Source organism: Alosa sapidissima, chromosome 20 (genome assembly GCF_018492685.1).
Source record: "Alosa sapidissima isolate fAloSap1 chromosome 20, fAloSap1.pri, whole genome shotgun sequence".
Taxonomy (NCBI): Eukaryota; Metazoa; Chordata; class Actinopteri; order Clupeiformes; family Clupeidae; genus Alosa; species Alosa sapidissima.
In genome coordinates, this window is record NC_055976.1 from 28,953,829 (window position 1) to 28,966,915 (window position 13,087).

Below are 13,087 nucleotides of genomic sequence, written 5' to 3' on the forward strand. Positions count from 1 at the left end.
TACACCCCTCCTGTGAGTACACACACACACACACACACACACACACAGCCACAACTCTTCTCCTGCCGCTTGAACTCCTCCTGCAACCCTTCCTACACTCCTGTAAAATCAGCATACACATGGTTACATAGAAGCTCACATGTGCTAATACTAACTATACATTATTAGATCACAGAAGTTTGGCAGATAATGTATGACTACTTTTTCCTCTTTCTCCCCCCACACTCTTATCTTCTCTCTCCCCCCCCCCACTCTTATCTTCTCTCTCTCTATCTCCCTCTCCCCATCTCTCTCTCTCTCTCTCTCTCTCTCTCTCTCCTCTCTCTCTCTCTCTCCCTCCATCTCTCTCTCTCTCTCTCCCTCTCCCATCTCTCTCTCTCTCCCTCTCTCCCTCTCCCCATCTCTCTCTCTCTCTCTCTCTCTCTCTCTCTCTCTCCCTCCTCCATCTCTCTCTCTCTATCTCCCTCTCCCCATCTCTCTCTCTCCCTCTCCCCATCTCTCTCTCTCTCTCTCCCTCTCTCTCTCTATCTCCCTCCCTCCATCTCTCTCTCTCTATCTCCCTCTCCCCATCTCTCTCTCTCCCTCTCCCCATCTCTCTCTCTCTCTCTCTCTCTCTCTTCCCTCCCTCCCTCCATCTCTCTCTCTCTATCTCCCTCTCCCCATCTCTCTCTCTCCCTCTCCCCATCTCTCTCTCTCCCTCTCTCCCATCTCTCTCTCTCTCTCTCTCTCTCCCTCCCTCCATCTCTCTCTCTCTATCTCCCTCTCCCCATCTCTCTATCTCCTCTCCCCATCTCTCTCTCTCTCTCTCTCTCTCTCCATCTCTCAGACGGTCTAGCTCGTTCGCTGCACCACCAGTCCTCCTCGGCCTGCCCCCACGCCCACCGCCCATGCCAACCCCCCTCCCCCTCCCCCCGCGCCCCCCCAGGGCGACTACGTCATCCCCCACCCGGTCCACGCGTTCCCCGCGCCCCCTCCGCCTCTGCCCACCCATGCCCACCTCCCCGGCCCCAGCAGCGGGGCGCCCTGGCACAGCACCTCCCGGCGGTGCCCGGGCCTGAGCATGGCGCGCTGCCCCACCACCTGCCCCCCCTGGGCCCGCAGGTGCAGCGACTCCACCAGCACGACATGCTCAGGATGGAGGCCCAGCGCAGGCGCATGATGCAGCACCCAACGTGAGCGTCTACTGCTTGTGTCTGTGTGTGTGTGTGTGTGTGTGTGTGTGTGTGTGTATGAATGAGTGGGAAAGAGACCCAGAATTTCTGTATACACATATAGGTGTGTGTATGTATGTATATATGTTTGTGTGTGTGTGTCAGTGTTTGACAATGCTAACATTTATATGTGTATATGTGAAAAAGAGAATCAGAAGGAGGATTCAGATTCCTTGTGTGTTTGTATGCATATGTGGTTACAAACATCCAGCGCTGTGTTTATGTTTATGTGTTATGTGTCGTTTACAAAACAAACATCCAGCTGTAATCTAGAGGCGTCCAGTGTGCTTGCGTATGCTTTAGAAACAGCCCAGTAGAATCCCATGTGACCTTGTGCATGACTCTTCATGTATGGGTATGTGCATATGTAAAGTATTTAAAGCTGGTGTGTGTGTGTGTGTATTTGCGTGTACTTTCTGTGTTTGTGTGTGTGTCTGCATGTATTTGTGTATGTGTTTAGAAGAATATGTGTTGATGTCACCTGTAAAATGTGTCTACAGAGGATAGTGTAGTTGTAAAGCCTCTAAGCAAACATTTAGGGGGTTGGTGATGGCGGACATTTTATTTTGTTGTTTCTTACCCCCTCCTCTCCTCTCTCTCCCTCTCCTCTCCTCTCTCTCTCTCTCCCTCTCCTCTCTCTCTCTCTCTCTCTCTCTCTCTCTCTCTCTCCCCTTCCTGTAGGCGAGCTCATGAGCGCCCCCCTCCTCACCCCCACAGAATGCACCCCAACTACGGCCATGGCCACCACATCCACGTCCCCCAGACCATGTCCTCCCATCCACGCCAGCCTGACCAGAGAACCACATGGTCAGCACACACTCTCCCTCTCTCTCACACACACACACTCATAAACACACACATGTACTACACACACACACACACACTCACTCCATAAACACACACATGTACTACACACACACACACTCACTCATAAACACACACATGTACTACACACACACACACACACTCACTCATAAACACACACATGTACTACACACACTCACTCATAAACACACACATGTACTACACACACACACACACTCATAAACACACACATGTACTACACACACACACACACACTCACTCCATAAACACACACATGTACTACACACACACACACTCACTCATAAACACATACATGTACTACACACACACACACACACACACACTCACTCATAAACACACACATGTACTACACACACTCACTCATAAACACACACATGTACTACACACACACACACACTCACTCATAAACACACACATGTACTACTCACACTCACTCATAAACACACACACACACACACACACACACACACACACACACACACATTCACTCATAAACCCACACATGTACTACACACACACACACACTCATAAACACACACATGTACTACACGCATATACACACACACACTCACTCATAAACACACACATGTACTACACACACACACTCATAAACACACACATGTACTACATACACACACACACTCACTCATAAACACACACATGTACTACATACACACACACACACACTCATAAACACACACATGTATAACCTGCAGAATGAGTGGGGGAATTAACCCTATGCTGTGCAACATTTCCCACCGTCTCTATTGCCACATGTGTACTGTTCACCTGTGGGATTGTTTTCTGATGGATGTTTCTTGTGTGTGTGTGTGTGTGTGTGTGTGTGTGTGTGTGTGTGTGTGTGTGTGTGTGTGTGTTGCAGGGAGCTGGGCATGGAGACGGGAGTGACTGTAGCTCCATACCCTTCAGGGCACCTGCACACACACATGCCCCACTACCACCACGCGCCACCGAGGCTACACCACTTCCCTATGCCCTTCATGGTGAGTGCTACACACACACACACCTCTCTCTCTCTCTCACCGAGGCTACACCACTTCCCTATGCCCTTCATGGTGAGTGCTACACACACACCTTCACACACACCTTCATACACCTCTCTCTCTCTCTCTCTCTCTCTCTCTCTCTCTCTCTCTCTCTCTCTCTCTCTCTCTCTCTCTCTCTCTCTCTCTCTCTCTCTCTCTCTATGCCTTTCATGGTGAGTTACACACACACACCTTCACACACACCTTCATACACCTCTCTCTCTCTCTCTCTCTCTCTCTCTCTCTCTCTCTCTCTCTCTCTCTCTCTCTCTCTCTCTCCCTCCCTATGCCTTTCATGGTGAGTGCTACACACACACACCTTCATACACCTCTCTCTCTCTCTCTCTCTCTCTCTCTCTCTCTCTCTCTCTCTCTCTCTCTCTCTCTCTCTCTCTCTCCCTCCCTATGCCTTTCATGGTGAGTGCTACACACACACACCTTCATACACCTCTCTCTCTCTCTCTCTCTCTCTCTCTCTCTCTCTCTCTCTCTCTCTCTCTCTCTCTCCCTATGCCTTTCATGGTGAGTGTTACACACACACCTTCATACACCTCTCTCTCTCTCTCTCTCTCTCTCTCTCTCTCCCTATGCCTTTCATGGTGAGTGTTACACACACACCTTCATACACCTCTCTCTCTCTCTCTCTCTCTCTCTCTCTCTCTCTCTCTCTCTCTCTCTCTCTCTCTCTCTCTCTCTCTCCCTCCCTCCCTCCCTCTCTCTCTCCTAACAACAAACACAGTCACACAGAACATCCCTATGCCTTTCATGGTGAGTGTTACACACCCACACAGTTTCATATATCAGTTCACTATGCATTTTTAGTGAGTCTCACACACACACACACACACACACACACAAACATCGAATTATGACTGATGTCTACATATATACTCACAGAGCATTATTTTAGAAACACTCCCACAAGTTGAACTCACCTCACACACACACACACACACACACACACACACACACACACACACACTCAGAGTGTGTTGCCATGGACACTGGCACATTAGCATAAATGTGAGAAGGGGCCTGATTAACGATAGAAAGTGTGTCTGGAACAGCTGTTATTTCGGAGTGCTTTATTATTATGCACTGTGAATTATGCATAGGTCAGACACACACATACACACACACACATGCAGGAACATACTAAAACATATGCATAGGCACGTAAAGTTACATACACACGCACACACACGAGTACCCAGGCAGTCACACACACAGAGGTACACATCAGACGTAGAGTTAGGCTCACACTCGGACATAAACATCTTCCCACTTGCACACACACTCACGTCCACACACAAATACATGCACATATGTGCATGTTAACACACAGACAGACACACACACACACACACACACACACATATACACCCACAACCACAAACATGTTCCCACACACATATACATACAGATATATGTGCTTGGATCACAAACATGCTTTCACACATTCTTCTATAGACACACACACACACACACACACACACTGACTGTGGCTCTGTGTGATTTAGGATTGTGAACAGATGTGGGGAGCGTCACGCTTCACTGCCTTCATCTTCCTCTCAAACAGGAAGCGCTGATGATTGCTTGGGTGTTCGTCACACACGGCAGCCAATGAGGGGATCATTCTATGTGTGTGTGTGTGTGTGTGTGTGTGTGTCACCATGCTGCTGTTGAAATACGTTGTGTATGCACATTGTGTGTGTGTATAATGAGTGCTTCCTGTGTTTCTGTGTGCGTGCATACTCACACATTTGTGTTGGTATCTAAGCAATGAGTGCATCAAAGATTTCTATGTGTGTGTGTGTATGTGTGTGTGTAAGACATCAGTCATACAGAGACTTGCGATCACTATCCACCCCTTCATTGTTCCATGTGTTCCTAGTCTGATTCTCTCAATGGGAGAGAGTACTCTCCTGTGATTTAAAAATGAAACAAGAAACCTCTGTAGGTGTCAGAACCTTCAGGGTTAACCTGCCACCAGCTGGTAAAAAATAATAATTCCTCTGTCTTTGGTTTTAATGGCAAATGGAAAGAGCTCTGTGTCAGTGAGAACAGAATAAAGTAATGTGAAGATAATGCTTACTGGGAATTTATACCGCAAACAAGACGTAAGTGAGAGTGAAACCTAAATTGATAATTTTACAATGCCTTCGTCTCTGACGGGACTTAGCTATGAGTTTAACGTGTTTTTCTATGTGTGTGGTTTACATGCTCTCTCAAAGTGAAGTGTACAAATACGCGCAGGTCAGCTGTAAAATGCTTGTAAAATGCTGCAGGTATATGAAGAGTTTGGTTCAAAAACGTTAAATCTCCATTTTTACTGTGTTTTTTTTTTACTGTGATATGGATCCCCGTGTCTGAAATAAAGAATTATATATTAGTCATGCTATTTAATTGTGTATTTCAGGTAATATCATACAAATGGCAGTGGTGTTGTTTTAATTGAGTAAAGATGAATCAGATGACGATACAATTACATTGCTACTGAAATTACTTGGAAAACAAAAAAAATATTTATGAAAATTCATTAAAATGGTGGATATAGCGTAATATAATATACTGTGGATATAGCCAAACTCTTAATATACTGCTGCATTTGATTCTAATGGAATTCTATGTAGCATTCTAAAACTGATAGTTCCGGTCCTTGATTGTGATTGGCTGTATCACGTTCGATGCCGTTGTAAATTTCAGCATAAACATACACCTTGACCATAATTGATACAAAAGTTAATGTAGGCTAGCTGCGTCTCGACGTTGCTTGGCAACCATTCAGATAGTGGAAATATATTTCTTGGCGGAAGAATGATTATATATGAATGAATAAATCGTAACATTTCTCGTTGCTGTGCCTTTATTTTATGAGATATTGCCAGATTTGTAGTAACAGTTTTAGAAAAGCAATTAACCACTTGTTGTTTATTGTTATTGTTGTTTGTTGTTGTTGACCTTGCTGCTGTTGTTGATGTTGTTTTCCCAGCACGCGGGGATGTCGGAGATGCCCTACCCCCACATCCGTTACATCTCCTCCAGGATGACTGGATTCGGACGCACCTACGAGGTGAGAGTTCCGCCTCAGCGTCATCACCTGCACAGCACAGCACAGCACAAACACCTGTATTATATACTCTTCAGCTTACTGTATACTCACACTCTGTGTGTGCGTGTGCGTGCGCGTGTGTGTGTGTGTGTGTGTGTGTGTGTGTGTGTGTGTGCGCGTGTGTGTGTGTTCCAGGATCTCCTGCGCATTGAGGACAGGCTGAGCACAGTAAACAGAGGAGCGTCCCAGGGAACTATAGAGAGGTGCACTTATCCTCACAAGTACAAGAAGGTACGATCCATCCCTCTGTGTGTGTGTATGTGTGTGTGTTCAGTTGTATTTAAGATAATGTCACAGTTAGTAAAGTTTACTGCTAGCAGGTACTGTAGCATGATTAAATCTTGTACAGAGATAGGGAGAATAATGACCTTCTGACCTTTTGACTTTTTGATCAACACACATACACAACCAAATTGTAGACAGTTAACTCATTCAGTTCAACAAATGAAATGCCACAAATGATGTATGTACCAGTCAAGGTAGTGCAGCTGTACTGTAGTGTTTATTGCGTTGGTTGGTTAGCGAGTTAGCGATAGCTGGCTAGGCTGCTGCATTGAGATCACCTGACCCCCCAGTGACCTAACCTGCGACCCCCTGCTACCTATCCCAGAAGGTGGGGAAGACAGACATTGAGGAACAGTTATCCCCCAAGACACGCTCATCTATTGGGGAAAATATGCAAGCAACCACAGCCTCGGTGAGAAATAAAATCACATCAATCGATTGGGAAACAAAAAAGAAAGACACACACAAAAAAAAAAAAATATATACAACTAAAACAAAATGGCAGCCGACCTTGGAGCGGTTCTGGCTTTGGTGTCGGACGGACCGGATCGGGTTGGACTGGATCGACCTGGATCAGAGCCAGGAACGCTCCAGAATCTGCTGCTGTTTGTGAAAGGCAAATGTGTCTGCCTTGGGTGTAGTTTCTTTAGTTATTTGGGAGTCAGAATAGCCTGGCAGAGTATAGTAGACTCATACTGGTCTCTAGTTCTGTTACTGTAATGCTGATGTTGTGCTATATGTATATACAATGCTTTCCCCTCCTCGATTTATTTTTGTATTTGGGTATTGTTGGTGATGTGGTGATGCTTTTTTTTGACTGATTATCATAAATGGTCCCAAGCCGTTCCACATAGCATCTGCATCTGGCTCTGCCTCTGCTGTGGCTCTGATCCAGTTCCTGGACAGACCCTGATGTCATCAAGACCAAGCTCTGAGATGCGTTCAGCTTTGGCAAACAGGCAAACGCGTTTTCTGTGAACGTGAACATTTAAAAAAAAAAAAAAAAAATGAAACAGTTTTGTGTAAACATTCCCAATAGTTTGAATTAAACGATAACACTAAGTCTAGTGTCCATGTCTGTTTGCAGAGAAATGCAAACTCTTAGATTGTGTGTGTTCAGAGATGAAAAAGCATTTGGAAACGTTTGCCTTTGTGAGCCGTTTTGAACGCAGCTCAGATGCTGGTGAGACAAAGCCCTGATGTGGCACAGACATTGCTCTCACAGGCAGCTGTTATCTGGGCAGGGCCTTTCTTCCAGAACAAATAAGACCGTTGTCTTTGGGGCGTGGGTGTGTGTGTGGTTGGGTGTGGGTGTGTGTGTGTGGGGGGGGGGGGTGTGAAGCTGACACACTTGTGTCCGGGTCCGGGGCAGTCTTCTCCACAGAATCAACAGAGTGATGGGAGTTTGCTAGTAAATCAGTCCATCAGGTCACTGAGTCTCTCAGGCTTCATCCGCAGTACAGCGTTTTCGTTTGAATCCAAAACACTTAAATTTATTGCATTTGCGCCTCTCATCTACTCTACTACTTTTTCAAGCTTCTGAAAAGGAATGATTTCGAAAACACTGTCGGCCCCTGTATTCATTTGAAAGCTCTTGCTTTGCGGATTTACCTGTCCACATTAAAACTCAAACATCTGACGACGATGGCGCAGAAACTCACGTTCCCTTCCTGATTGGACCTTGTCAGTCTGATGTTTCTTGACTCACTTTGGCCTTCACTGACTCTGCATTTCACAGACAATTAGAAGAACGGTCATGTGACTTGCGCGAATGGTCATGTGATTGGCGCTTCTCTAAGCCCATCCAAAGCCTCAAAGGCAAGGTGGTCAGTGGTCCAATCGGTGGTGGTGATCAAACCGGAAGCGGCAGAATTGATTGGTGCTTTTGTACAGTTCTGGGGTGTGTCACCACCAACCCGCATGTTGCTCCTATCAGAGCCTGACTGCAACTGGTAACAGTTTGACTGAGTTGTCCCAGAGACAGTGCCATCACTCTGGGCCTCTGTTTAAAAACCCTGAGTTGTCCCAGAGACAGTGCCATCACTCTGGGCCTCTGTTTAAAAACCCTGAGTTGTCCCAGAGACAGTGCCATCACTCTGGGCCTCTGTTTAAAAACCCTGAGTTGTCCCAGAGACAGTGCCATCACTCTGGGCCTCTGTTTAAAAACCCTGAGTTGTCCCAGAGACAGTGCCATCACTCTGGGCCTCTGTTTAAAAACCCTGAGTTGTCCCAAAGATAGTGCCATCACTCTGGGCCTCTGTTTAAAAACCCTGGCCTCTCTAGTTCTGGTCTGTTTAAAAGAGTGACCACTCCAGCCCTGATCTGTGTCCATTATTCTCTCTGATTCTGTGGAGATGTCCCATTCAGACAGCAGCTGATTCTCCAACAGATCCAGTCAGGTGTGGTGCAGGTTTCGGACATCCGCTTCAGCTCTGGCACATTTTGTAGACCTCCGGATCTGCCGTGGTGCAGCTCTTGGAGATCCGCATTGCACCTGGATTGTATGTGTTGCAGAATCAGTTGCGGCCTGGGATACGAGTTTCAGCAGAGCAGCTTCACGTGCCCCAAATCATACAGTTACAGCTGATATAACCCTAACCGTGCAGCTTATAGCCCATACCACCCTAATCATGCAGCTTATAGCTGATATGACCCTTAATGGTACCTTTAAGGCTAATGAGTTCACATGCTTGTGCAGGTAAAACTGCCTCCTGACATATGCTGATGGTATGAGCTGTGTGTGTGTGTGTGTGTGTGTTTGAGAGCGTATGAGAGACCGATGTGGTGAAGCTTACGGGGGTGTGTGCTGTGTGGTTGTTGCTCCTACAGAGGAAGCTGCATGGGAAGCAGGATGAGGACGAGGGAGCCGAGGAAGACACCGAGGAGAAGTGCACCATCTGCCTGTCCATACTGGAGGAAGGAGAGGACGTCAGGTACGCATGCAACACCACTGTGTGTGTGTGAGTGTGTGTGTGTGTGTGTGTGAGACTCTGTCTGGGAAGAGAGAGAAGACACCCACAGTATGAGTGTGCATATGCATCTGCACACTTGCCTGCATGTTTCCTTCTGTGTGAGTGAGTGAGTGTACATTCTGGAAAGTCTGATATGGCCAAGATCCAGAAAGAGAAACGTGAGCCTATTTTAGTTGTGCTCGTGATGGGAGTGAAATTTGAACTCTTCTGCCCCCTCTTGGTCTTTTATGGGAGCTGCGTGTATTCTTCAGAAACCTACATGTCCTTTTATTATTGATCCTCCTGCTGATTTATCGTTCACCTGTAGTGACCTTATCTTTCTAAAGTAAATGTTGCACCACAGAAGTGATATTGAGGGCAATGCTGTATTCAGTGGTCCGGATGCAACATTCTATCTCCCGCCGGTTGCTGCGTAGCGCAGCATGCTTTTTATTTCATGTTTCTAGGTGCTACAGAGGCTTAGATATTAAGTTTTGGTAGACGTTGACAATTCTTAGTATTTTTTTCAGAATACCTTCAGAAAATAAGGTTATTTAGTCTAAAATGCCATAGGATTCTCCAGGCATTTTTAGCAGCATTTTAGTAGTAAATGGGTTAATGAGGCAAGAGAGACCAGCATTAGTTAGCACAGCTGCTGCATTAGCACAAGTTAGCACAGCTGCTGCATTAGCACAAGTTAGCACAGCTGGATTAGCATACATACGAATCAGAGAGGCAGAAGCCGTTGTGCTTCAGTCTTTTCATGGAATATACTAGAACACAGCCAAATGTTTCATTTAGGTGATAAAGACTTCATGCAGGATCTGTGAGAAGCATATGATATGGATTGGTGTCATTTTGACCGTGACTTGAGCATGGGATGTGTCTGGCTGGACTGTGTACGTTTTTCGACAAGCGTTGAACAGCATAACAGGTGAAGCGTGTAGATCTAGTAGAGCAGAGTTGAAGTATTGAACATTTACAGATGAGACTTTGTAATAAACTTGCCCACAGCTGATCCCACTCCTCTCCCTTTCTCTCTGGAGCATGTAAGCATGTCTTTTTAATTTGCATTTTAACGTTGGATGTGTTATATTGGTGTAAATGTAAGAATGTTAAACAGGCGTCTGATAAGACTGTTGAACCTCTCTCTCCCTCCCTCCCTCTTCTCTCTCCTCCTCTCTCCCTCCCTCCCTCCTCTCTCTCCTCCTCTCTCCATTTATCTCCCTCTGTCTCACTATTCCTCTGTCTCTCTCCATCCCTCTCTCTCCCTCCTCTCTCTCCCTCTCTCCCTCCTCTCTCTCCTCCTCTCTCCATTTATCTCCCTCTGTCTCTCACTATTCCTCTCTGTCTCTCTCTCCATCCCTCTCTCTCTCTCTCTCTCTGTCTCTCTCCATGTATCTCCCTCTCTCTCTCTCTTCCTCTCTCCATGTATCTCCCTCTGTCTCTCACCCTCTCTCCATTTATCTCCCTCTCTCTCTCACTATTCCTCTCTGTCTTTCTTTCTCCATCCCTCTCTCTCTCCATCCCTCTCTCTCTCCCCTCCCTCTCTCTCTCCCAGGCGTCTGCCGTGTATGCATCTGTTCCATCAGCTATGTGTGGACCAGTGGCTCCTGACCAATAAGAAGTGCCCCATATGCAGAGTGGACATCGAGGCCCAGCTATCCTCCGAAAGTTGATGCTGTTCCTCCAGCGTTCCTTCGTGGAGGAACTCCTACACTCCCTACCCTTCTGTTTAGCTTTTCTTTTCACTCTCTCTGTCTCTCTCTCTCTCTCTCTCTCTCTCTCTCCGTTTTGTCTCTTTCTTCTCGAGTAACGCATTCAACCAAAGATGGCATCACTCCCCGCACCCCCCAGCGCCAACCGTTATGTCACGTCACGTCACGTCACGAAGGGGGGAGGAGAGAGGATGAACTTCAGCCAGTCGGAAGAAAGGAGAGAATGAACTTTAACCAACCAGAAGAGAGGAAAGGAGAGGTGTCCCGCCCCCAGCCCCGACTCAAGCGTCCTGCCCGCTCGGCTAGAAACCACGTCTCCATTGTGGATTGTGAATTTGTTGTATTTATGAAGCTTTTTATTTTATTTTATTTTTCCATCTCTTTTTGTTTTTGTTTATTGCATGGTTCCTTGCGATGCATTTCTTTGCACATATAATGAACTAGGCTGGCGCCCAGCCCATGAACTGCCAGGCAAGGAGAGCCGCTCCCGCAGAGCAACATTTTTATAACGTTATACCTAATGCCTTGCTTTACTGGACACGAATGTCGACCTCCGTTTCTGATGAAAACATGCATTGCAGGACTCACTCTCCGTATCAGTATATCGATTAGTTTACATTTTAGATGATGTGATCTGTTAGAGTTTTTTGGGTTTTTTTCCCCCCTCGAGTGATTCCTGACATTCCTTTATGGGGAAAAACAAAAAAAGAGATATCATGTTAGCGAGATTGGCTGCTGCCGTAGTGAGCACAACCTCACCATCAAGTCACTTCCCCTTACAAGTAATGGACATACCAACACCCCCCCCCCCCCCCCCACACACACACACACCCACACCCACACATCACACTCTATCACCCAACCACCCGCTCACTCACTCACACACACACACACACACTCCCCAATGTGTCCCACCAGTCCAAGCCCTTCTCTCATGGATTTAACGTGTCACTTAACACAATTCTTTAATCAAATGTATTTTTGAGGAAAAGAACTGTATGAATGTCACCTTTCTGTGTTAGACTGTTCCTCTATTTTTAATAGCAAAAGGACTGATGCCCTGATGAGAGTGGTGTGTGTGTGTGTGTGTGTGTGTGTGTGCGCGTATGCACCCTTGAGGCCAGCCACCGCCCCACCTCGCACCCCGTCCTCCATGCCTGAATAAGAGGTCACGGGGTCGTGCTGAGTGGTTCCCACGGGAACAGCATCACATGGACACAGACTGATCTGATGTCACATGAGCGTTGAGCTCAGCCCAGCGAGAGAGACCCCCCCCCCCCCCCCCCCCCCCCAAAACTATCCAGCCCAGCCCAGCATTCTTCATGAACTCCCACCTCACATGCATCCTCCATTTAGAGGTGAAGGGAGCAGTCCATTTCCCCCTCTTCTTTCTCTCTCTTTCCCCATCTCCTTATGTCTCTCGCTCTCTTCTTCCCTCTCACACTCTCCCCTTCCCTCTCTTGCTCTCTCCTTCCCTCTCTCGCTCTGGTCTTCTCTTCTTAAGCACTGTGGCGGTAGAGACCTCTTCATTGCCACAGAAGCAAAACACTAATGTTATTCTCTAGATAACTTGCATATACTTGCACATAAGAGACTGGTGTGCTGGACGGACGGACAAGCGAGCGATTGGCACGCTCAAGTCATGCTGACACACAGCTGTGCTGGACAGACAGACGGACGAGCAAGCGAGCGCCTGCGGCCATGGATCTGGGCTCCAGCGCTCCTGAGCTGTGAGGGGAAACGGACGCGAGGCGGCGGAAGACACGCAGAAACTGTAATGAATCCTGAATGGCATGGTGGCTGCAGAACTGAGGGCTGGTAGCCATGCATTCATTGACTCAAGGGCCCGCCGGATGGTATTCCGTGGGCTTTATATTAGTTTTAAAATAATGATATTAATAAAAATTAGGTAACTGTT

General features: G+C 47.0%; 1 protein-coding gene across 1 annotated transcript in view; it reads left to right on the forward strand.

Annotated features, from left to right (window-relative positions):
• rnf111 (ring finger protein 111) overlaps positions 1–13,087 on the forward strand; it is a 46,656-nt gene extending 33,569 nt beyond the window's left edge. The window contains 11 exon segments of the mRNA XM_042073987.1: positions 113–122; positions 827–876; positions 878–1,022; positions 1,025–1,172; positions 1,893–2,018; positions 2,941–3,061; positions 6,096–6,176; positions 6,351–6,446; positions 6,826–6,912; positions 9,330–9,433; positions 11,013–13,087. Coding sequence (XP_041929921.1) covers positions 113–122; positions 827–876; positions 878–1,022; positions 1,025–1,172; positions 1,893–2,018; positions 2,941–3,061; positions 6,096–6,176; positions 6,351–6,446; positions 6,826–6,912; positions 9,330–9,433; positions 11,013–11,130 — 1,086 coding nt within the window. The 3' untranslated portion in view covers positions 11,131–13,087.